Source organism: Conger conger, chromosome 4, assembly GCF_963514075.1.
Source record: "Conger conger chromosome 4, fConCon1.1, whole genome shotgun sequence".
NCBI classification, from domain to species: domain Eukaryota; kingdom Metazoa; phylum Chordata; class Actinopteri; order Anguilliformes; family Congridae; genus Conger; species Conger conger.
The window spans coordinates 35263533-35287754 of record NC_083763.1 but is presented as its reverse complement, the minus strand read 5'-3'; the positions used below and the strand labels follow the sequence as shown (position 1 = coordinate 35287754).

General features: G+C 41.1%; 1 protein-coding gene across 5 annotated transcripts in view; it reads right to left on the bottom strand.

The window, feature by feature from the left end:
• Positions 1 to 24222, bottom strand: part of LOC133125869 (acyl-coenzyme A thioesterase 9, mitochondrial-like) — a 61903-nt gene that overhangs the window by 17596 nt on the left and 20085 nt on the right. For all 5 annotated transcript variants that reach the window (XR_009708475.1, XM_061237560.1, XM_061237561.1 and 2 more), the window contains 10 exons: positions 23582 to 23627; positions 23131 to 23301; positions 20151 to 20188; positions 18435 to 18518; positions 17205 to 17308; positions 16317 to 16390; positions 16157 to 16224; positions 12614 to 12725; positions 7484 to 7574; positions 2342 to 2427 (listed from right to left, as the gene is read on the bottom strand). Coding sequence is in view for 4 of the 5 variants with exons in the window: in XM_061237560.1 (XP_061093544.1) it covers positions 2342 to 2427; positions 7484 to 7574; positions 12614 to 12725; positions 16157 to 16224; positions 16317 to 16390; positions 17205 to 17308; positions 18435 to 18518; positions 20151 to 20188; positions 23131 to 23301; positions 23582 to 23627 (874 nt within the window). In the remaining variant the exon portion in view is untranslated. The remainder of the gene's footprint in view (positions 1 to 2341; positions 2428 to 7483; positions 7575 to 12613; positions 12726 to 16156; positions 16225 to 16316; positions 16391 to 17204; positions 17309 to 18434; positions 18519 to 20150; positions 20189 to 23130; positions 23302 to 23581; positions 23628 to 24222) is intronic.

Below are 24222 nucleotides of genomic sequence, written 5' to 3'. Positions count from 1 at the left end.
CATGATACAATGTCTCACAATACAATAAGGGAGGAAATCAGATAACAGAAAAGCACCGACTTGTGCATGAGGGGAATTATGTAGCAAGCTACATAAAGCTTCTTCTGCAGAAAAAGCACTTTCACTGACTGAAACATTATCCTCCTTCATAGAATGAAAACCTTAATATAAAACAAAATATAAAATAATATAATGTAAAAATAATATAAAATAAAACTAAATAGAATAGTGGCATTTTTCTGAATAATTACACAACAGTGCAAATTGCAATAGGTTTATTGTTGGTTTTCATAAAAAAATGTTTCTCGGTTTATAAATAAATAAATAAACAAATAAATGCATACTTGCTAGCATTAGAGCACCTGTTATCGTGTATAATAGTGAACGGCATTACCCATTAAAATGCAAGTACGGTAGAAATACACATTAATTGTTTAAATAAATAAATAAATAAATGCACACATATACATTTTGTAACATTAATACAACCTTGTTTACAATATTATCAACACAATTGGAATTCCTAAATCACTAAACTAAGGTTGCTTGGTTTCCAACCTAACTGTCCTATTGGTGGTTTTGTTTCTAGTCATTAAAGGGCTAGAATACATTTCACTAACAAGAGAACAATTTGCATTATGCAAGATATGCATTATGTTTGATAATTCTTTTAACTTTATAAGGGTGAGTATAGGAATATCAGAAGCACAGGCGTTACATGTTTATATCGCAAATCAGTTTTTTTGGTTCTAGTGCGTGAAAGTTCCGCCACCGCTCCTAATATTTAGAAAATTAAGCACAGGAGGTTAGATTAGTTAGCTTGTTAATCTCTAAATCAGGTTAGCTTCTTAATCTCAGTTGTACAATGTGCTGGTTAGGTAAGATTTATGAAATGAGGTTAAAACACAATAACTTATCATCAGCCACATTTACTTATCTAGTTGTTTTCCAAGTTCTGAATGTTCCTAACCAATGTGTGGCGCTGTAGGCAACAGGCACTTATGAGCAGTGTGTCATGGGTTACAACAGCCTATGATATAGTGTCCCTGAGTGAGTGACTACCTGAGTGAGTGCACAGAATTAGTGACTTTCTGCCACATGTCCATCATGGGAAAAATATCCTGGGGTCATCTGGGGCAGTGTTTCTCAAGAGTTTTGGCACCCCTATGTCCACAGAAATATTCCTGGAACTACCCCCCCTCAACAAAAGACAGCATAACCTGTTTGCCTGTCATCATCACGTCTCCAACTGTACACACTCTAATGTAGTTTGTCAAACCTATTCCCCATAAACCCAAACAACCACCAAAGATTTTCAGCATTCATAACATACAGTCCCCGCCAAAAGTATTGGAACTGCAAGGGCAATTCCAGTTTTGATTTTACGCTGAATACATTTGGGGTTGAGATAAAACACGAGACAAGAGTTCAGAATTTCAGCTTTTATATCCTGGTATTTACACCTAGATTTGTGAAACTACGTAGAACATAGCACCTTTTGGTATCAGACCACCCAATTTTTAGGTGAGCAAAAGTATTGGAACAGAGAGTAAATGAAAGTAAATAACACTTGATATTTGGTAGCATATCCCTTGCTTGCAATAACTGCATCAAGCCTGTGACGCACTCTTCAGGAGGTGAAATTCATGCTCAATTGGGTTACGGTCTGGTGATTGATTTGGCCAGTGAAAAACCTTCCACTTTCTCTCCCTAATGAAGTCCTTTGTTGTGTTAGTGTATTTTGGGTCATTGTCTTGCTGCATGATGCAGTTCTTCCCAATTACTTTGGATGCATTTCTCTAAGTTGGAAGACAGAATGTTTTTGCAGACTTCTGATTTCATCCTGCTGCTACCATCATGATAATAAAAATGATCATCAATAAAGATTAGTAAGCCCACTCCAGAAGCAGCCATTCAAGCCCAAGCCACGACACTTTCTCCACCATGGTTCACAGATGAGCTTGTATGTTTTGGATCATGAGTAGATCCCTCCTTTCTCCACACTTTGGCCTTTCCATCACTTAGAGGTAGAGGTTAATCTTGGTATCATCAGTTCCAGAACTTTTGTGGCTCATCTCTGGACATCTTTGCAAATTGTAATCGCGGCTTCCAATTTTTACTACTGATGAGTGGTTTGCAGCTTGTGGTATAGCCTCAATATTGCTGCTCTCAAAGTCTTCTTCAAACAGTACATTGAGATACTTGCACCCTTGCCCTGTGGAGATTGTTTGTGATGTTACCGAGTACACCATTACCTAATATGGCCAAACTCCAGTCCTGTTTCATGTGCCATAATAGTGACCCTGCCCCTGCAGGAGATGTGTGGTAGTGCTGCTCTTACCCATAGGCGCAAGCGTTGGCCCAGGCAAGCTCATATGATTTCCTCATTAGGAAGCCACCAAAGATCCGATTAAATATGTTCCTTTCCTGAGACACACACAAACAGATGTACACATTACACATACAACTTGCATTGGAAACATTACACATGTACACACACACACAACATTAATCCAATCGGGAAAAGCTGCTATGACTGCTTAACTCCGACATTCAGTGCTCCTGCAACCGCAGGATGAGAGATAACAAAGTTTTTGTTCCCAATTCATTACTAAGCAACGCGGGAAAAGGTTTAAAATGCTGCTTTCGGGGGCTGCGGTGGTGCACAGCTAAAGTAACGGACCTTGATGCAGGCATCAGTTTGTTACAGTTGCACACCGAGGACTAGGGTTCGATTCCCGGTCCTGTCAAAAGCTGAGTTTGGCCGGCTTGCATGTAGTGGCATAATTGGCTCGTTGCTCAACAGGAGGGACTCAGCAGAGATCGCCGCGTGCATGCACCCTGGTGCACCTTGGAATTACGGCCGCAGGCTGTGAGACGAGGCAGCTTGAAGAAGGCATGTTGTTCTCCCTCTGGGCTGCCAAAGGGACGAGGTCGTAAGCGGTGTATCCCCAGCTAACACAAATTGGATTAAGGTACAATTGGCTACCAAATTGGGAGAAAAAGGGAAAAAATGGAAATAAATAAAAAAAAATAAAAAATAAAAATGCTGCTTTCGAAGGCGTACCACTGGTGTCTCCGGTCAAACAGCCCCACCTAGCCCAGCATCAAATGCAACTACAGTGACCCACTGGAGAATAAACTCAATATGTTGATAAGAAAACGGGTTTACTATCTTATATTTTGCAATCAAAATGTCATATTCCGTTGTAGCAACAACATAAGACAAAGAAAGCCTGAATCATTTTCCGATTCTGAATAGCAAAATAAACAAATTTCTTGTGTAATTATAATACATCGTTCTACTATCAATATCTGCAAGTAAATATGCAATACCTATACAATCTAACCGCGGCCTTCATTCAAGTCATTTATGGTTTTGGACAATCCGATTTGGGAAAACGGGTTCATTTGTAAAGCCTGTCCATTGTTAGAATGAGCCATGCATAAAACCACACTTCCCGTTAGCTTGTTGTGGGCGGGGGCGACATGGCTCAGGCAGTAAGAGCAGTCGTCTGGCAGTCGGAGGGTTGCTGGTTTGATCCCCCACCCGGGCTGTATCGAAGTGTCCCTGAGCAAGACACCTAACTCCCAAATGCTCCTGACGAGCTGGTCGGTGCCTTGCATGGCAGCCAATCGCCGTCGGTGTGTGAGTGTGTGTATGAATGGGTGAATGAGAAGCATCAATTGTACAGCGCTTTGGATAAAGGCGCTATATAAATGCCAACATTTACCATTTACTATTTGTTGTGGGTCGTTTCTAGGAATTGCGATTTGAGTGACATGCGGCTCATCCAGTTAGTACATTAACTAACTATCTTTTCTCCTATTTGAGCTTCCATCAAAGAGTCTGGAGGGAGGCGTAAATATGAAAGTTTCAATGCATTTGTGTTATGCACTGTTGGCTGGTAGATTAACACTAGGCATGTGACAAATCATCAGTTTTAGTAACCGGTCACCATCCCATTTTTTAAACAGTTAACCGGTTAACCGTTATCTTTTTTTTTTTTTTTTTACTGGATTACTGAGAAATTTAATTGGATTTTCAAACTTTATTTTGCAATTTTCGCTTTCAATATCCGATGGATAAATGTATTGCTTTATTTATTTTTATGTAGATACCGCACAGTGGAAAGCGAAGTTCGCCGGTAGTGTCAACAAATTCGCCTGTCAATGAATAAACATAGATGAAGAAACGCCACAGAATAAGCCATAAGTGAACTAACAGCTACAGATTTAAAACACACAGAAATTATTTAGTACTGTGGCATTCAATTCCATGCGGTGTTTGCATTCTTAACCCTCTGAAATGGCCGCAGATTGCTTGCTTGTACAACTGTAGGTGAATGTAAACAGCGTATTGTAATATTTTGTGCAACATTTGTGCAGTGATGTATCGCTTTGTTAATTTTTATGTGGATACAGCATAGTGGAAATTTATGTTCAGTTTGCCGGTAGTTTCGCATGACAACGAATAAACACGGATCTTCTGTGAACCTTAAGAAACATAACGTTACAATAAGCTTCATAAGCTAAATAGTTTTTTTAACTAACAGCTTTTGAAATTATTTGATAACTGAAATATTGTAGAATTCAATTCCCTATGGTCTTTGCATTTTAAACCCCTTGAAATAGCCAGATTGCTTGCTCGAACTACTGAAGCTAGTCGATTGCTAGTTTAGAACCGCAATAATACGCCTGGTGATGAACGTGCATTTACTTTAAACAGAGCTTACAATTTCACCATCAGAAAAAAATATCGGTTATCGGTAATACATTTTTTCAGTTTCGGTTAACCGTTTAACCGTTCACACCCCTAATTAACACATGCCGTCTGTAATTGCCATTTGTAATTGTCTTCTATGGCATCAAAGTATAGATTTCTGAGAACATCTCGGCATGGCTAAGGTATATCCTCGCCTAGCTAATACAGTGGATAGAACATTTTCCATCAGATTTACTTGACATATAGCCTGTAATTAAAGTGCAATTAATCTATGTGTTTTTTCTACAAATCTACATACAGTACTTAACCTTACCATGGTCCCTTAGTATGCAAGAGCAGTCTCACTGAAAGGCAGAAGCATGGGCGCCAAAGATCTCGCAAAAGAAGTCTGTGACAAAGTTGTGGAAAGGTACACATCAGCTGAGGGATATAAGAAGATTTCTAAGGCTTTGAAGATACCTTGGAGCACTGTTAAGACCATAATTAAGAAATGGAAAGTGCATGGCACCACTCACAGTCTGCCAAAATCAGGGCGTCCGTCTAAACTGGATAACCGGGAGAGAAGACAACTGGTCAGAGAGGCTACCAAGAATCCAATGGCAACATTGAAAGAGCTCCAGGATTTTATGGCCAACAGAGGGAAACTTGTGCATCATACAACTATATCAAAGATATTGCACACATCTAGCCTGTATGGAGGGTGGCCATTTCTCAAAAAGGTCCACCAGGAGGCCCGCTTGAAATTTGCAAAAGAACACCTTGGGGAACCTGCAACAAACTGGCAGAACGTTTTGTGTGGTCTGATGAAACCAAAATAGAACTTTTTGGCATGAATGCCAAACGCTATGTTTGGCGAAAACCCAACACCGCTCATCACCAAAAAAACACCATCCCGACTGTGAAGCATGGTGGTGGCAGCATAATGTTATGGGGAAGTTTCTCATCTAAAGGGAGTGGGGAACTTGTCAACATTGAAGGGAGGATGGATGGGGCCAAAAACAGGGATATTCTGGAGAAGAACCTGAAGAAGTCTGCATGGAGACTGAGAATGGGTCCAAAATTCATATTCCAGCAGGACAATGACCCAAAGCACAAGGCCAAAGCTACCACTGAGTGGCTTGTAAAGAACAAGGTGGATGTGCTGGAATGGCCAAGCCAAAGCCCTGACCTAAATCCAATTGAAAACTTGTGGAATGACTTGAAGGTTGCTGTCCATCAGCGCAAACCAACAAACCTCTCCCAGCTTGAACAGTTCTGCAAAGAGGAGTGGGGGAAGATCTCCAAGTCCAGGTGCGCCAACCTTGTGCAGAGCTACCCAAAAAGACTGGTAGCTGTAATTGCTGCCAAAGGCGCTTCCACCAAGTATTGACTCAGGGGGGTGTATACTTAAAAAATTAGGAAATTTCAGTTTTGTCCATTAAATGCACTCTTTTTTTTTCAAATTAAAATAATTTCACTGCATTCATATGGTATGTTGTGTTCTTTGGGTCAGGGAAAAACAAGTCCCATTTTAATCCATTAAATTTACATTCCGTGACACAAGAAGACAAAAATATTGAAGGGGGTGTATTCATTTTCTATCCACTGTATGTGGACAGTGAATCAGAAGAGTGAAGTGAGAAGAAAAAGCAATGGATTTGTATATGACACAGACTAGTAGTTACCAGTTTTCAGCTAATGTTTGCACTATTTGAATTATAAAGCTAGCTAGTTAGCGACTTTACCTTACCACTTAAATACATGTAACTTACAGTATTTGTTTGGAGGATTCATATAGCTGATATGTGCTACTGCTTAGCTAGTATTTGAGCTTATGTTTGCTGGTGTTTTCACAATTTTAAAGTATTTTTCTTTTCACCTTGCAATGTAAATTGTTTATGCCTCCTAAAGTCTAACCCATTGTCCACACTGTAGGAAGTGGTAACAGAGTTCTTACTGGTTAATGTTATAGTGCCATTCTTTTTTGTTAATACTTATTGTGATGAGTAACTGTGCTTGCTAACAGGGCTCTGGTGGAAAAAAGACAAATATAAATGCACTATACTGGACAAAATACATTTACTTCTTGTCTGGAAAGGTTTTGGGTAGTTCTTTGGACACTTAGATATTTGAAGATGCTGTTGAAAATATAGTAATTCTCACTTGAGTTTCATAGGTCAAAACAACAGAAATTTGTTGAAAAATATGTTTCTTTTATGATTTACCACAATGCACACTATATCCATTTGTATAGATTTGGAGACACCAGGGTACACTGCTTACATTTTGCTTCATAGATCTTTAGTAGTTCCATCTATCATCCTCAGATTTTGCACACTTGTGGTGAAGGGCAGTATAATACAGAAAATGCATAAGTTTACCTCCTACCTGCTTGTGATTCTAAGTATTTCATTGCAAAATAAAGGAGAACAACCTTTTTTGTATTTTCACCTACTATGTGTAGCACTTTATATCTAAATTATGAAAATATACTAGATTAAGTTGGTATTGTAAATGGTACAAGTGTTATGAAGCCTCAAATTAGAACACTGCAAAAATACCATCTGCGCAAAGGGTTAACCTCAAACACAGTCATGGACACATTACACATGGAGAACAAGGTGATCCTGCTGAAAATTGCATCTTAAACCAAAGCTAGTCAAGTTGGTTAAGTGTTGAAAAAACAGTTTAAACCAACTTTGAATCCCAACCGGTCTTGGATGGATTTTCCAGCAGTGGAGTGACATATTCCAGTGGTCCTTTTCCTCTCCTTCTCACCTGTGGGTGGCAGATCTCTAGCCCCTTCATCTTGGCGTCCTCCATCCATACAGAGTTGGGAGGGAGAACTCTGCTGCGGAAACTCACTGTCCTTCAGGGAGAACCAGATACAACCAAAGTTACCACAGGCATCAAGTCTGAAAAGTTACCACAGGTAGAGACCACAGGTTTTTATGGGTCCAAACAGTGAATCTGCTGGAACCACATTCCATTTGTTATGCTTATTATTATTTTCATAATTATTATTATTTGGGTTCCAAGCAGCACTGATGGAAGCTTGTCGTTTTGTGAGGATACTTTTTTTTCTGCCCTTTCACCTAAAATAATTGAGCTGAAATGGTCCAGAAACCCTTGGTAGGCTTGTTTGGATGGCGTATCTCTTGGATCCATTAATAATAATAATAATAATAATTTTGGGTGGGATGGGTAACTGTGGACACGGTAGTTATATGAATGATAGGTTAATAAGTAAAATCAGTGGAGATAATGGTTGAGATATATATTTTAGAGATATTGAGTTAACTTAATAGTCTATATGGCAGCCTTAAGCTCCTAGCTTTTGACTTGGGAGATTGGAATTATGATCTCAGAGCTTTCCAGTTGTTACCTTGTGGCAACGGTTAGTGGGCTATGGCAAGAAACTGTCGCTACTGTAGGACATTTTACATATGTGTGCCTCTGCAGACCCCAAAAAAGAAACAGACCGTGTTTACCATGTTGCACAGGGTCAGCAAGGTTTGATGAAAAGACAGTGCTCGTCAATGCAGAACTATTGCTCCCATCATTGCACTGCCTCTGCACAATTCTGCCACCTCAGTGGAATGCTCCCAGAACTGTTTTAAGTTTAAATATTACTGTATAGATCATGGGTTTTCCCACATATAGTGTAGGCTATACGGGCCAGAGGTACGTCCACGTCTATAGAGATAGATAGCGATCGTACAGAGACATTTGCAGTTCCTTTTGTTGAACTGTTAGAACAGAGGAGCAGTTAAAACTCTTGGAGTTAGATAAATGTGAAAACATTTAATTAACCCTGTTCCAGTAGCGCCTGGTAAGACTACACAAGTTTCTTTCACCTCTTAGATACTTCCCCTTTTTGGTGTATTTGGGGGGTTCCTACAGTTGGTGACCTCGATGTGATAAGTTTTGATCAGCGGCAGCTGGCCAATAGAGGGCACTGAGGCGCCGCCCCCACTCCCCTTCATTAAATAAGCAAAGCCAATATTATTTAGTTATTGAGTAAAATGGATAATCTGTTATACATTTATGTTCTACGTTGTCTAAGTTAGAATACATACACTTTCTGGGTGAACGATGCCGGCCAAATGAGTGTAGATGTTAATCGTTCAACTTTTGGCAAGCATGTGACCTGAGGCTGCTCTCTAAATGGTTGCTTCAGATTTTCCACGGGACACAGCTCTCTGCGCCCCAGACACTCCCAATGTTATTGATAGGGAATCTGTATTAAGTTTTTTGATCTAATGTCATTGGACAATAGCACAACCTGCTAGACCCCCATCAGTCTGGCTTCAGATCGGGCCACTCGACAGAGACTGCGCTCCTCTCCGTCAGTGAGTCACTCCATGCCGCACAAGCAGCCTCCTTCTCCTCTGTCCTCATTCTTCTAGATCTCTCTGCTGCCTTCGACACTGTGGATCACTCCATCCTCCTGTCTGCCCTGTCAGCAACGGGCATCTGTGGCACAGCCCTGGACTGGATTGAGTCCTACCTCTCTGGTCGCTCCTTCCAGGTTGCCTGGGCTGGTTCGGTATCAACACCTCGGCCCCTCGCCACAGGAGTTCCTCAGGGCTCAGTCCAAGGCCAGCTTCTTTTTTCTCTTCACACTCGCTCCCTTGGCCCTGTGATCACTGCACATGGGCTATCCTACCACTGCTACGCGGACGAAACCCAACTCTTCGTCTCGTTCCCGCCGTCTGATACGCAGGTTTCAGCCCGTATCTCTGCTTGCCTGAGGGACATCCAGAGCTGGATGGACAACCACCATCTAAAGCTCAACCCAGGCAAGACTGAAATGATATTCATCCCTGCTAAAACCTCTCCCCATCTGGATCTCTCCATTTCCCTCGGGGATACCACACTCACGCCGTCACCCAGTGCAAGGAACCTCGGCGTGGTGATGGACAGCAGACTGTCCCTCTCCGAGAACATTGTGGCGGTGACCCGGTCATGCAGGTTCTTCCTATACAACATACGGAGAATCCGCCCCTTTCTCACCCCCTACTCGACCCAGCTCCTGGTCCAAGCGATGGTTCTGTCCCGCCTGGACTACTGCAATTCCCTCTTGGCTGGCCTCCCAGCGTCTGCCATCAGACCCCTCCAACTCATCCAGAATGCAGCAGCTCGTCTGGTCTTCAACCTTCCCAAATACTCACACGTCACCCCCCTGCTTACTTCCCTCCACTGGCTGCCTGTCATAGGTTGCATCAAATTCAAAACATTGGTGCTAGCCTTCCAAGCAGTTAAAGGGTCTTCCCCAGCTTATCTACAAAAAAATCATCAGACCCTACACCCCTGCCAGACCTCTTCGTTCAGCCTCCACAGGCCGCTTGGCACCTCCCCCTCTCCGAACCTCCACATCACGCTCACGACTACTGTCTGTTCTGGCTCCACGGTGGTGGAACGAACTCCCCGTTGAGGTCAGAACAGTAGAATCTCTCCCCACCTTCAAGCGCAAGCTGAAGACACACCTCTTCAAGCAGCACCTCTCCCCATCCCTCCCTACCTCCCTGTGAACCTTAATTGTTGTCTCTGTGACTTGCTTTGTGTATCGGTATTTTTAGTTGGCTAGGTAAGCAGTGTTTGGATAGTTAACTTTGGTCACTTTTGCTCTGTTTGTTTGTTTCTTTGTTCTCAAAAAAAAAAAAAAAAAAAAAAAAGGCCCTCGTCCTTATCTTTGTTGTACAGGTAGCAGTTGAAATTGTACTTCCCTCTAGGGTCTTTCAGCAAACTTATCCCTGGTTATGGGTATGCACTTTGTTGTACGTCGCTCTGGATAAGAGCTTCTGCCAAATGCCAATAATGTAATGTAATGTAACAATAGGCCACATATCGCACATTGTAAATACCTACCCACCGGTCGAAATGAACTTCATAGCCAATAGCTTCCGATTATCTTGGTTGTGTCTTGTATCACCTGCATCAGTTTGTGATTTTTATTCAGTTTTTTGTGAATAATAGTAGTTAGCTGGTCATATATCGTAGAAGTATTGTTGTCTGTTTGTAGTTTATTCAAATTTGAATCTAGCTACACAGCACTAGATTTAAAAATACTAGATTTGAAAAGTCTAAATTTGAATAATTTGTTAGCTAGCTAGCTTGAGGCTAGCTTTCAAGTTTGTGTGACTGTCACCCATGCTCTGAGGTACTTTCAGAAGATGGCAATTTTCGGGTCTTTTCTCGGTCTTGTTATGACAAACGGAGTTGGCTAGCTGGATGTAGTGATGAAGTGATGCCTTTTATTGCTTTCCCTGTTTGCTATTAAAAAGTGTCGGCACCGAAGCATTGTGGACAACGACGGGGGTACAAGACTTAAAACATCTGTCTGAAAAATGCAAACAGCATGAAAGTAGCCACAGCAGTCTAGACAATAGCATGAGGCTATGTTGGCAGGCTTAGCATTGCTGAACATCTAGACAAAGGCTACAGGATTGGTACAATGAAGAGGTGACAAAAAATCGACACATCCTGTCCAGAATAATAGATTGTGTGAAATGTTGTGGATCCTTTATGAGTTGGATTTGTGTGGCCATGATGAGAGTGAGAGCTCCGATAATCCCGGGATATTTCGTGGGTTGGTCAATTTTGTTGCCTCCCTTGATGGAGTGTTGAAAGAGCTCCTTGAGAATACCACTGTATTTAAGGGGACTTTTTTCCCAGATCACCCAAGCGGACTGGTGTTCTTGATATAGTAGGCTATAGGCCATAGGCTGCCAACATCCAGCAATATCAGATGGAACTTTAACACCTCTGCCATCAATACCGTGTTTGAGCACAGAGAGGACCTCATTCACTGCTTTGAAAGCATGACTTTGACCCCAATACCATCAGAGAACAGGATCCTTTTTTTAATCAATATGTTTACATATCAGTTCATATAATTTCACCCTAATATGTAGGCTACTATTAGAGCAGTTTATATGTTGACAGCATCTAATCTAATCGCAATATTGCTCTGAAATTCTCAGAATTATCACCAAATGTTTGGGGTAATGTTAGCTTGCCCACTTCACAGTGATGAACGCAAAAACAAATTTAACAGACGTTGAAATTATGAAATGTCTAAATAGGTTTTATTTTCTTGCATGCTGTCAAGAAAATTATGGCCCAACGAAAAATGGGCTACTTCTCACTTTGATATCGATTTGTCTTTTTAACTGAAACAGAGGAGCATTAGATAAAACCTTTGGTTTTCGTGATTCTGGCAATGGCCAGATAACATGCAGACAAAGCCAGTGAGGTGATATGAAACCAAGCCAGCTAAGTCAGCTCTATGAAGAAAATATTTTGGATATAAAAACTCTAATTCTAATATCATATATCTAATATCTAAGTATCTAATATAAGCAACAGTAAGTTAAAAGAATAAAAGCATACAGTGAGTACAATATTTTTTGTTTTACTTTTGACTCTGTCTACATCTAGCAGTCAACTGTTTCAGCAGCGGTTCTAGCTGCAACCAAGGCTGTAGACTAGTGTGCTACCTGTTTTGCTGCTATCAATTGACAGAGAAAAAATGAATCATGAAATCCAAACTAGATAGCAAACAGATTACAAACTAACACAATATGAAATAAATATTTGTGATATGTAAATGAACAATCTAGCAAACATTAGCAGCAGTAAGTAAAAAAATAGCTGGTTCAGTTAATATTTTACAATATATTTCCTGTTATCCTAGCTGCCTACATCACTACCTGAAGAACGACCAGTTAGTTGGCAAACAGACATTGGTTTGATTTAATGAGTCAACTCTGATTGTAACGTTACATATCGTGGCGGGGCTAAACCACTGAGTGCTTACTTGCAGGGGGCACAATGGAGGGCTGTAATGTAATGTAAAAAATATCCAATCTTAACAGGCCCCATGAAAGGTATGCAAGCTCTTACTTGGACTCCAGCGTGTTGAGGAAGAGACTGTGGATGATCTTCCTCTCCTCAGCAGTGGGTGCGGCTTTCAGCAAGGAGGCAGTGCTTAGCTCCACACGCCGCTTCTTATTGGCTGAGAAGAAGAAACTGTGAGCACAACCACTGGGCCGAATTAGACTGTGAATTTAAAACTGTGATTCTGCCACCTTTTCACCTTTTCAGCTTTCTGAGATTTTACAAAATGTTCCCACTACTGCTCTGTAACTTATTTTCCAATATTTTCTAAAACAGACACCCAGCCTTAAGGCTTCAGCATGCTTCAAAAGAGCCTGTTACCACTAACCTAAATGCCTTATTAAAATAAAATAATGTGGGTTCCCCAAACACATTTGTAATGAAAGTATCTCTTTAGTTCACCCTTAAGGCAATATCAGCCTTTCCAAATGAAAACTAAATTAATCTACGAATATGTAATTGGTAGTTCCAACAATTTGTCATCATATACTTAGACTGAACTATATATATATTATTATTTATTTTTTTTCGATTTTTCCCTTTTTCTCCCAATTTATTAGCCTATTCCAATTCAGGTTAGCGTTAGATACACAGTCCACACCCCGGGCCCTGGTGGGCCGAGGAAGAGCGACATGCCTTCTTCAAGATGTCTCATCTCTCTAATCGTGCCCGTGGTTCCAAAGCGTCCAAGGCGCTTATTGTACGGCGATCAGCTAACCGCTCCACGTTAGCCGGCTAAACTTGGCTTTTGGCAGGACCGGGAATCGAACCCCGGTCCCCGGTGTGCAACTGCAGTGAACTGCAACCGCAAGTCTGCTGCATCTTAGCCTATTGCGCCACCGCGGCCCATATATATATTTTTAAAACATATTTTATTGACATTCATATATTAGAATGACATTACAGATGTTTTTATAATAACCCCATCCCAGCCTTGGACATGACAAAAAAAAAATTTGTGAGATTACAAGGTGCCTGAAAGCATCTGTCAGGTCATATTTGGGTATATCTTGGCGAGTCTAGATTTACTGGAGTGTGCCCTATGAACTATTTTGAATTATATGAGTTGAAATTTTGCACAAGATGATTTACACGATTTAATTTCTTTCAGGGCCTTGAGCCACCACTCATCAGACATGACAATATCCAGTTCTTTTTCCCATTCTGTTTTAATCTTAAACAAAGCTGGAGGTGAATCTGGAGCAAGGTCCATTTTTGTCAGGTTATCAATTCCTGAAGGGGGTGGGGCATTTGATAATGAGGGTGTGTTTGATGATTTGATGAAATGTCAAATTTGAAGAGGTCAGATTGCTGCAGGTTGAAGGCAGTTCACAACTGAGCAAAGCTGAACAATGTGCCTTCACTGTAGCAATTGCCAACTGTGGAAAGACCTTGACTGTCCCAAATAGAGAATCTGGTGTCAATGGTAGCAGGTTTGAACGGCTCATTTTTGCATATAGGAGTGTTAAGAGGAAATGTGTTCCAGCCAAGGTGTTGCTTAATTTGTTGCCATATTTTCAAGTGGATATAACTATTGGATTATCTGTGTACTGTCTGAGTTTAAGCCAACTAGCATGGCATATCAAGGCTTCCAAGAAAGCATGAATGTAATTCCAATTGCCACCACTGATTTTCAGGAGAAAAGGCTCAGTATACAATTTTTTGCATGTCAGCTGCCCAATAGTACCATTGTAAATTTGGTAATCCGAAAAACTCCCTCAGATCTGTTCCTCTGTAATAAGAGTTTTTGAAGCCTCTGAGATTTCTTTCCCCATATAAAAGAGGAAAATACGCTGTCAATATTACAAAAGAAGGATTTGGTGAGGAAAATAGGTAAATACATACAGGTACCGTGGGACAATATTAATCTTAATCCATTGTATTCTTCCTATTAATGTGATCTGTAAGTGGTTCCATTTCTGGAAATCTTCCTCAACTTTTGTTGTTAGTGCAGAGAAATTGTTGTCAAATAGCTGTAGCATATTCCATGAAATGTTGATTCCTAAACATTTAAATGTTGTTGCGGAAAGAGTGAATGGCAGATCAGACTGTGTAATGTCCCCTGCCAGCCGGTTAATAGGGAAAAAAAAACTTTATATTATATAGTTTATAGCCAGAGAACGCACCAAAGGCCTTGAGAATGTCTAAGATACGAGGGATGGTTCTTTTTGGATCCGATAGGTAAATTAGCAGGTCATCTGCATACAGGGACACTTTGGGTTCAAATCTCCTATGATAAAATAATATATGCGAGAGTGAGACTTCTGAACATGCAAAAAAGGAAAACTGCTTATCCGTCGGGTGTGGAGATCACCAAGAATCAGCATAGCCATATTGGTTCATAAATTGTGATAAGCTCTGCAACATTTCAGAAGCGATTGCATTCTTGCCGTTTCATTTATCCAAGAGGGGATTTATTACAGTGTTCATATCTCCCCTGAGTATCAAGTAATGAGAATGTAGTCTAGAGATTAAAGAGAGGAGCTTCTTCATGAAGTCTACATCATCATGGTTAGGGGCATATACATATACCAACACAACTGGATGTTGGCATAAAGTGCCAGCCACAATTACATAGCGCCCATTATTATCACAGATAGTTTCTGCAGGGTTAAAAGGAACATTTTTCTTTATCAGTATTGCTACTCCTCTTGTTCTAATTCCAAATCTAGAATGATATATTGAGTTTATCCAAGGTCAACTTAATTTCTGATGATCAATAATACATAAATGAGTCTCCTGTAAAAAAAAAATATGTCTGTGTTAAGATCTTTTAGGGGGGGAAAAAATTGTTCTTTTAACTGACCCATTAATCCCCCCCACATTCCAGGAGATAATTTTGACTGTATGTCCCATATCCTTATTTACAGTTGTACTAGGCATATGAGGGACAGTTTAAATTTAGAAGTGGCTGTGGCATGCAGAGTGGACCCATACATGTTTGTCCCCAGGCAAGTGAGAAGAAAACAAAACAAGAAATAATTTGCATATAATAAGCAAATAAAGTGCATTTCCCTTCAAAACGATGGCTTTACCGTTTTCTTGCCAAATAATAATAACAAAGTCCCTACACCAGTGGAATACATTCAAACTGGTGAATACGGCCTATGTTTAAACAAGTTCTAGGTTATAGCTTATTTAAACACACACTCATTCATTCCCCCTACTTACCCCATAGGATTAGGATGTCAACAGAGAGAAAAGAAAAATACAAAACACCAAACTATATTCTCCCACGCATTTGTACTCATGTGCGTCTGGGAGTAGGCCTATGCTCTAATGGCACTTTACAGTTCAAGCAAATTATTTGCAACTCCTTTTAAAACGATACTGGAAGGTAATTTAACATTACATTTAGGGTGACCTCGCAATTAGGGACAATGTAAACAATGTAATAGTGGTGGTGCATCACTCTGTTCCTGCTATTGCGCTGCTGGGAAACTATTGTGTTCAACCACTATAAAGTACATTTACTGTGGCTATGCAGCAGGTTATTATAGCTCACTGGAAAACCAGTGTCTAAAGGTTAAAAAATGCCACCAGCTTTACCCTCTCCTTCCTGGAACAGTTTATCCTCCTCAAGCCCCTCTGGCTTCAGTGGGTTCACATACGCTGCCCTGGAATAAGAAGTAAATATGAATGTACAGGAAGTAAACACTGATCATTCAGCAGCAATCCTCCATAACTGCAGGCCACTTCTCTACTTTACCTCTTATTCTCAGGATCACGGGCAACCAGGACAAACGTGGCATCTAACACAGGACTGTAGGCTCCATCATGGAACTGCGAAAGGAACAACAATCTGATGGTGAGGACATTTAAATTCCATTTCAGACATTCTGCATGGCAAAAATCTGTATTTTCAAGCTGCATGTTTACACACATACTGAATACAGTGCCTTGCAAAAGTATTCAGGCCCCTATAAAGATAAATATTGATTATAATGATACTAATACATATTTTTCAATCGAATACAAAACCGGATGTTGAGATATTTTTACATTGTACTCTCCCGACAGCATAACCACCCGGTCCATGATGAAAATATTCCCCAAAATGTATTGAAAGAGACTCGTGGATTTAATTGTACACTTTGTTTCTCCGACCATTTGGCAATACGCTATGCTTAACCCTTTCAGTTTTTCTCCCCCTAGAGGGCAATTACTTTACATTACAAGCATTTAGTAGATGCTCTTATCCAGAGCGGTGTACAATGAAGTACAAATCAAACCCAGGGACAAGTGCGTTGAGGACCCTAGAGGAAACTACAGTTCCGAGTCTTGTTAATCTAGTTAATCTTGTTAATTGCTAAAATATAAACTATGGACATTTCTATTTTTGAAAGCATTTTATTGTACAGCATTCTTTCACACCTGCCTAAAACCTTTGCACAGTATATATATATATATATATATATATATATATATATATATATATAGCAAAATTAAGAAATTAACCTTCACTTTAATTTGTACATATATACACACACATATTTTCCTTAAAATGTCTTATCGTGAGCAATGGATGGATAACAGAAACAATGTGTGATACCATGTGGTGGTATAAATGTTTACGTCTGCTCGGTGGTGTTGGTACCTGCGACATGTGCATTTTGGCTTCAATGGAAGTCTTGCCCACCCAGGTCACGTGACCGGTGAACTTGATGTCACAATCTGGGTAGATTGTTTGTTTTCTCATGTCTGCAAGAGCACAGACCATAGTCATCTCAAGGCTATAAAACCACTGACATCATTTTACATCATTAACCTGATTACTTGCTATTCAAACTCAATGTTTTAACAAGTCAGAGAGTATGGGAGACTGTAATGGAGATAAATGTCATGAATTCAAGCTCTCCAAATCAGTAAACACCAGAGAAAACATGCTGGTCACCTCTTTCATTGCTGCACCAGTTTTGTAAATATTTGTTTAAAGGTACAATTGGTAAGATTTTTGTGTTAAAACATTGTTAAAAGACCACTGTAAATCCCTTCCCTTCCAAATGTATCAAAACATTGTACAGCTGCACACCAGTTCAAGGTCATTGGTTGAAAATTGGTTCTAACTTATCCAAACGAAGGCTACATATCTAATCATGAAACAATCCCAGTTTGTTATCAGTAGGAACAAGCAAATTAGCTACAGTTAGCTTGAAGAATTTACAAATATCCACTTAAGCAATACGAACCTAGTAGCGATTGCACAAGCGTTGTGCTTCAGGTGGATATTTGTACATTCTGGAAGCTAACTAGCAATCGCTAATTTGCTTGTTGTGAACTGATTCTGTTTTATAACTACATAAGCAATAGTATAGAGAGTTTCAGTGATCGATTGTCTGGAGTGCAATTTGGGCAGTCCTTTTGTCTCTTTACATGTTCAATCATCCGTAAACGTTTATGTCTCTCAAACTGTAAGTAGACTATCATATCTTAGTTATATAGCCAGCTAGTTACATAGCCATGGTTAGCTAAAGTGAGAACTATAAATAGTGTTGTGTAGCACACCAAAGTCAAGATCTCATAAAGTCACCTGTTCAGCGAACATTTTCTTACTAGAACACGACAAAAAGACAAGAAGCTCTGTTGTATTTGTCACTGTCAGCTTTCCAAAACAGTGCACGAGAACACTGAACTGTATAATAACAATTTATATTACACGTTATATTCATAGACAGTGGGAAGCATAAGCAGTGTTGTGGCTTGAGGTTATCTGTTGTCCAAAATGACCTATTATACCTTTAAGTCCTTAACTTTGGCAGCACAATCAGTGGAACTTATTCAAGGTTTATGGTGCAGAACAAAATGCCTGGAAAACATCAAGCCATACCAATTTTGTCCACCAGGGCAGTGACAATGGACAGAGGAGACCGTTGCAGGGCATCATTCTTTGTGTGGGAGTAACAGATGAGTACTGTGGAGAGAAACAAAGATGAAATGTGAGAGTATGCATGCAGAAGAGTGCTTGCGTTCTTTGTCACGCATGAGCAGGCATTTGGAAGCTGGGTTTGGCCTTGATGAAAACAATATCAGACAATGGAAGTGCACATGAGATGTGTTTCCTGCAGCCTACACCCTATGGGAAGGGTGCTAACACAAGTCATTTGGACCACACTTTTAAATTAAAATCACTACATCACATGTACAATCACATGTTACTCAGTTCTGGTGGCCCCTTCACACTCCTTTGGTTTAAATATCAATCTGGTTAATTTCACAATGATGGAACTTTCAAGTTGTACAGACAGCAACATACTGTATCCAAAATTAAATAAACTCTGTCCTTCCATCCTTTGACAGTCCCATGGAAACAGCTGATATTAGGATGTTATTATGTTAGCATGTAGCTCGATTCAAGCATAATAAACCCTCTGATTGTCTCCCCCATTACCATTACATTTTTTTGAGAACAAAGAAACAAACAAACAGAGCAAAAGTGACCAAAGTTAACTATCCAAACACTGCTTACCTAGCCAACTAAAAATACCGATACACAAAGCAAGTCACAGAGACAACAATTAAGGTTCACAGGGAGGTAGGGAGGGATGGGGAGAGGTGCTGCTTGAAGAGGTGTGTCTTCAGCTTGCGCTTGAAGGTGGGGAGAGATTCTACTGTTCTGACGAACGGGGAGTTCGTTCCACCACCGTGGAGCCAGAACAGACAGTAGTCGTGAGCGTGATGTGGAGGTTCGGAGAGGGGGAGATGCCAAGCGGCCTGTGGAGGCTGAACGAAGAGGTCTGGCAGGGGTGTAGGGTCTGATGATTTTTTGCAGATAAGCTGGGGAAGACCCTTTAACTGCTTGGAAGGCTAGCACCAATGTTTTGAATTTGATGCGAGCCATGACAGGCAGCCAGTGGAGGGAAGTAAGCAGGGGGGTGATGTGTGAGTATTTGGGAAGGTTGAAGACCAGACGAGCTGCTGCATTCTGGATGAGTTGGAGGGGTCTGATGGCGGACGCTGGGAGGCCAGCCAAGAGGGAATTGCAGTAGTCCAGGCGGGACAGAACCATCGCTTGGACCAGGAGCTGGGTCGAGTAGGGGGTGAGAAAGGGGCGGATTCTCCGTATGTTGTATAGGAAGAACCTGCAAGACCGGGTCACCGCCGCAATGTTCTCGGAAAGGGACAGTCTGCTGTCCATCACCACGCCGAGGTTCCTTGCACTGGGTGACGGCGTGAGTGTGGTATCCCCGAGGGAAATGGAGAGATCCAGATGGGGAGAGGTATTAGAAGGGATGAATATCATTGATATCAATGGAATATCAATGTGCAGTGATCACAGGGCCAAGGGAGCGAGTGTAAAGAGAAAAAAGAAGTGGGCCAAGGACTGAGCCCTGGGGAACTCCTGTGGCGAGGGGCCGAGGTGTCGATACCGAACCAGCCCAGGCAACCTGGAAGGAGCGACCAGAGAGGTAGGACTCAATCCAGTCCAGGGCTGTGCCACAAATGCCCGTTGCTGACACCACACCAGGAAACCTTTTTTGTTTTGTTTGTAACACAGTTGAGATCTCAAAACACACAACTCAGAATGAGGAAAACTCAGAAGTACCTGCCAGACTGTCCAGGTCTTCCAGGATTCGGCCAAACCTACAGGAAGGCAGTGCAGAGAGTAACAGCTGCTTGAGTAAGAGAACAGCCTGAAAGTCCAGTCAGCAATGTTAATTTGCAAAATAAATCTTAAACTACTCATTTAACTAGAATACCAAAACCATAATTTATATTTCTGTGACTTTACAGACAAATAAATATTACTATCACTACGATCATTGATAATAGTGATCGTAATATTTATTTGTCCGAAAAATTGATAGTAGTGTTAGTAATATTTATTTGTTTGAAAAGTCACAGAAATATAAATTATGATTTTAGTATAGATACAGTGGGGCAAAAAAGTATTTAGTCACCCACCAATTGTGCAAGTTCTCCCACTTAAAAAGATGAGAGGCCTGTAATTTTCATCATAGGTATACCTCAACTATGAGAGACAAAATGAGAAAAAAAAATCCAGAAAATCACATTGTCTGATTTTTAAAGAATTTTTTTGCAAATTATGGTGGAAAATAAGTATTTGGTCAATAACAAAAGTTCATCTCAATACTTTGTTATATACCCTTTGTTGGCAATGACAGAGGTCAAACATTTTCTGTAAGTCTTCACAAGGTTTTCACACACTGTTGCTGGTATTTTGGCCCATTCCTCCATGCAGATCTCCTCTAGAGCAGTGATGTTTTGGGGCTGTCGCTGGGCAACACGGACTTTCAACTCCCTCCAAAGATTTTCTATGGGGTTGAGATCTGGAGACTGGCTAGGCCACTCCAGGACCTTGAAATGCTTCTTACGAAGCCACTCCTTCGTTGCCCGGGCGGTGTGTTTGGGATCATTGTCATGCTGAAAGACCCAGCCACGTTTCATCTTCAATGCCCTTGCTGATGGAAGGAGGTTTTCACTCAAAATCTCACGATACATGGCCCCATTCATTCTTTCCTTTACACGGATCAGTCGCCCTGGTCCCTTTGCAGAAAAACAGCTCCAAAGCATGATGTTTCCACCCCCATGCTTCACAGTAGGTATGGTGTTCTTTGGATGCAACTCAGCATTCTTTCTCCTCCAAACACGACAAGTTGAGGTTTTACCAAAAAGTTCTATTTTGGTTTCATCTGACCATATGACATTCTCCCAATCCTCTTCTGGATCATCCAAATGCTCTCTAGCAAACTTCAGACGGGCCTGGACACGTCTGGCACTGCAGGATTTGAGTCCCTGGTGGCGTAGTGTGTTACTGATGGTAGCCTTTGTTACTTTGGTCCCAGCTCTCTGCAGGTCATTCACTAGGTCCCCCCGTGTGGTTCTGGGATTTTTGCTCACCGTTCTTGTGATCATTTTGACCCCACGGGGTGAGATCTTGCGTGGAGCCCCAGATCGAGGGAGATTATCAGTGGTCTTGCATGTCTTCCATTTTCTAATAATTGCTCCCACAGTTGATTTCTTCACACCAAGCTGCTTACCTATTGCAGATTCAGGCTTCCCAGCCTGGTGCAGGTCTACCATTTTGTTTCTGGTGTCCTTTGACAGCTCTTTGGTCTTGGCCATAGTGGAGTTTGGAGTGTGACTGTTTGAGGTTGTGGACAGGTGTCTTTTATACTGATAACGAGTTCAAACAGGTGCCATTAATATAGGTGACGAGTGGAGGACAGAGGAGCCTCTTCAAGAAGAAGTTACAGGTCTGTGAGAGCCAGAAATCTTGCTTGTTTGTAGGTGACCAAATACTTATTTTACCGAGGAATTTACCAATTAATGTATTAAAAATCCTACAATGTGATTTCCTGGATTCTTTCCCCCCCTTCTGTCTCTCATAGTTGAAGTGTACCTATGATGAAAATTACAGGCCTCTCTCATCTTTTTAAGTGGGAGAACTTGCACAATTGGTGGCTGACTAAATACTTTTTTGCCCCACTGTATATACACACTTGTTAGTGATCTAGCTAACTAACAGTTTTCCTCTCAGGTTTATATTAGCCAACGTTAGGCTTCTAATGTTAGCTAGCTTGCTAATTGGAACAAACAACATTATCATTACCAACATTATCAGCTTGCAAGCTAATATTAGCTATTGGTAGTTACATGTATAAGACATTGCATTTACAAATTACTCCACCCTGTAACATCTAAGTCTAGGATGTACACAGGTCGTACTATCACATCTTCCACGGTCACAAACTTTATAGATTTTTTACATTTCAGCTAGCCACTTGTCCACTGATGGTATGACAGATGGATTAGCTATTGCTTTACACAAATAAATACCTGCCCCATGGTATATGGACTACACACAGGCTCTCAAAAGTCTCAACTAAACTGCAGGTATTTCTCTTGGCTTGGAAAGAGAGCCTTGGTGCTTGTAAGTATTCCCTTTCTTGTGCTAGGGCTTCTAATTTTGCAAAGCTTAATCAAGGAAATAAAAACAATTCCCAATTTCTGTTAAAAACGGTCACTGATAATTGGAAGTACTAACAAAATAATCAAAATTTGGATCCCACTGTTCTAGCCAATTATAGACCTATTTCAAAACGTCCCTTCTTATCAAAGATCCTTGAGAAATGTGTAAGCTTTCTTCTTTCCTACAGGCCAAGAAGGTATATGAGAAGTTTCAGTCTGGGTTCAGGAAGCATCTTAGCACTGAAACAGAATGATTTGTTTCTCTCCCTGGATCGTGGCTGTATCTCTATTCTTGTCCTAAAGTGCTACCTTTGATACCATAGGCCACTACATTCTCCTCCGTAGGCTGTAGGGGTGTAACGATACACAGAAGTCATGGTTCGGTTCACACCACTGTTTGGACATCATGGTTCGGTATGAGTTTGGTACAACAGGGAAAAAGGCAACAAAAAACCCTGAATGCATAGGGCCTCATTTCTCTTCAGGGGCGATGCCATGTGCGAGAACGGCAACTGTAAACCACGTAAGTGTCACAATTTGAAATATTGAAGGAGTGGAAAATACCTTTTGCCGGTGTTGCCGTGGGCAATTACCTGACACTGTTGTGGAAAGTGAGATATTTCTCTCTCAGTTCTGGCTGCGTGCCTAAAGGCAGGTGCACTTCGATGTAGCTGTCCTTCATCCTCCGCACAGGTAGCTCATCTTGGGAATGTGCAAGGTGGGAGCTGAGGGACACCCTCTCTGCCATCGCCTGTTGGTGATCCCTAGAGGGATAGAGTTCCTGTCTCACTGTGGTGATGTCTCAGAGGCTCAGTGCTAGATGAATTTAGACTGGTCTGTAGTTGAATGGCATACAAGTCAGCATCAAAATGGTGGGTTTTAGTTTTGGTAACCGACCGGATATAAGCACAGGTCCTTTTGAACTGTTAATGGCAATCATACTGCTGTCTGCAGTATGCAGAAGCTAAGGAGATTGATCTCTTGTGGTGCTCAAAGCTCAGACACCCAGACTGTACAGAGCTGAAAGAGGAAGTGGAGGCTTACCTCCAGTTGGTGGATGCTCCTACGGTCTCCATCAGTCTGTTCCTGACTGGAAAACAACCAGATCATCATCTCTCAATTGCACACATCCAGTGCCGTGAAAAATAATTCCTGATTTCCTCTATTGCATATTTATCACACTGAATGGTTTCGGATCTTTAGACAAACTATTATTTTAGACAAATGGAACCCGAGTAAAAAGTATTTAAAATGATTATTAAATAAATGGAAAAAGTGAAACATCTGTATCACTTGTGAAAAAGTAATCACCCTCTTAGCTAGCGCTTTCAGTCCCCAGCCCAATGAGAAGAACCTGCACCCAAATCCCAAGTGGCTTTGGCTTTGGTTGAGAAAATTGAGTAAGTTGTGAAAATATAGCAGGGTTTTAATAGGGGCTCAAAACAATTGTCTAGCAGTAATTTTGATCAGTTGAAAAGGTACAAGGTCAACAGCGTCATATGGCACTCTTTGGATTTGACAGAACTGTTACAGAAGTGTGCAAAAAGTGAAGTTCTAAGCGAACAGTTCTTACCACCTGACATTTTTAGGGGTGACATTGGCTCAGGCAGTAAGAGCAGTTGTCTGGAAATCGGAGGGTCACCGGTTCGATCCCCGGCTGGGCCGTGTGTCAAAGTGCACCTAAC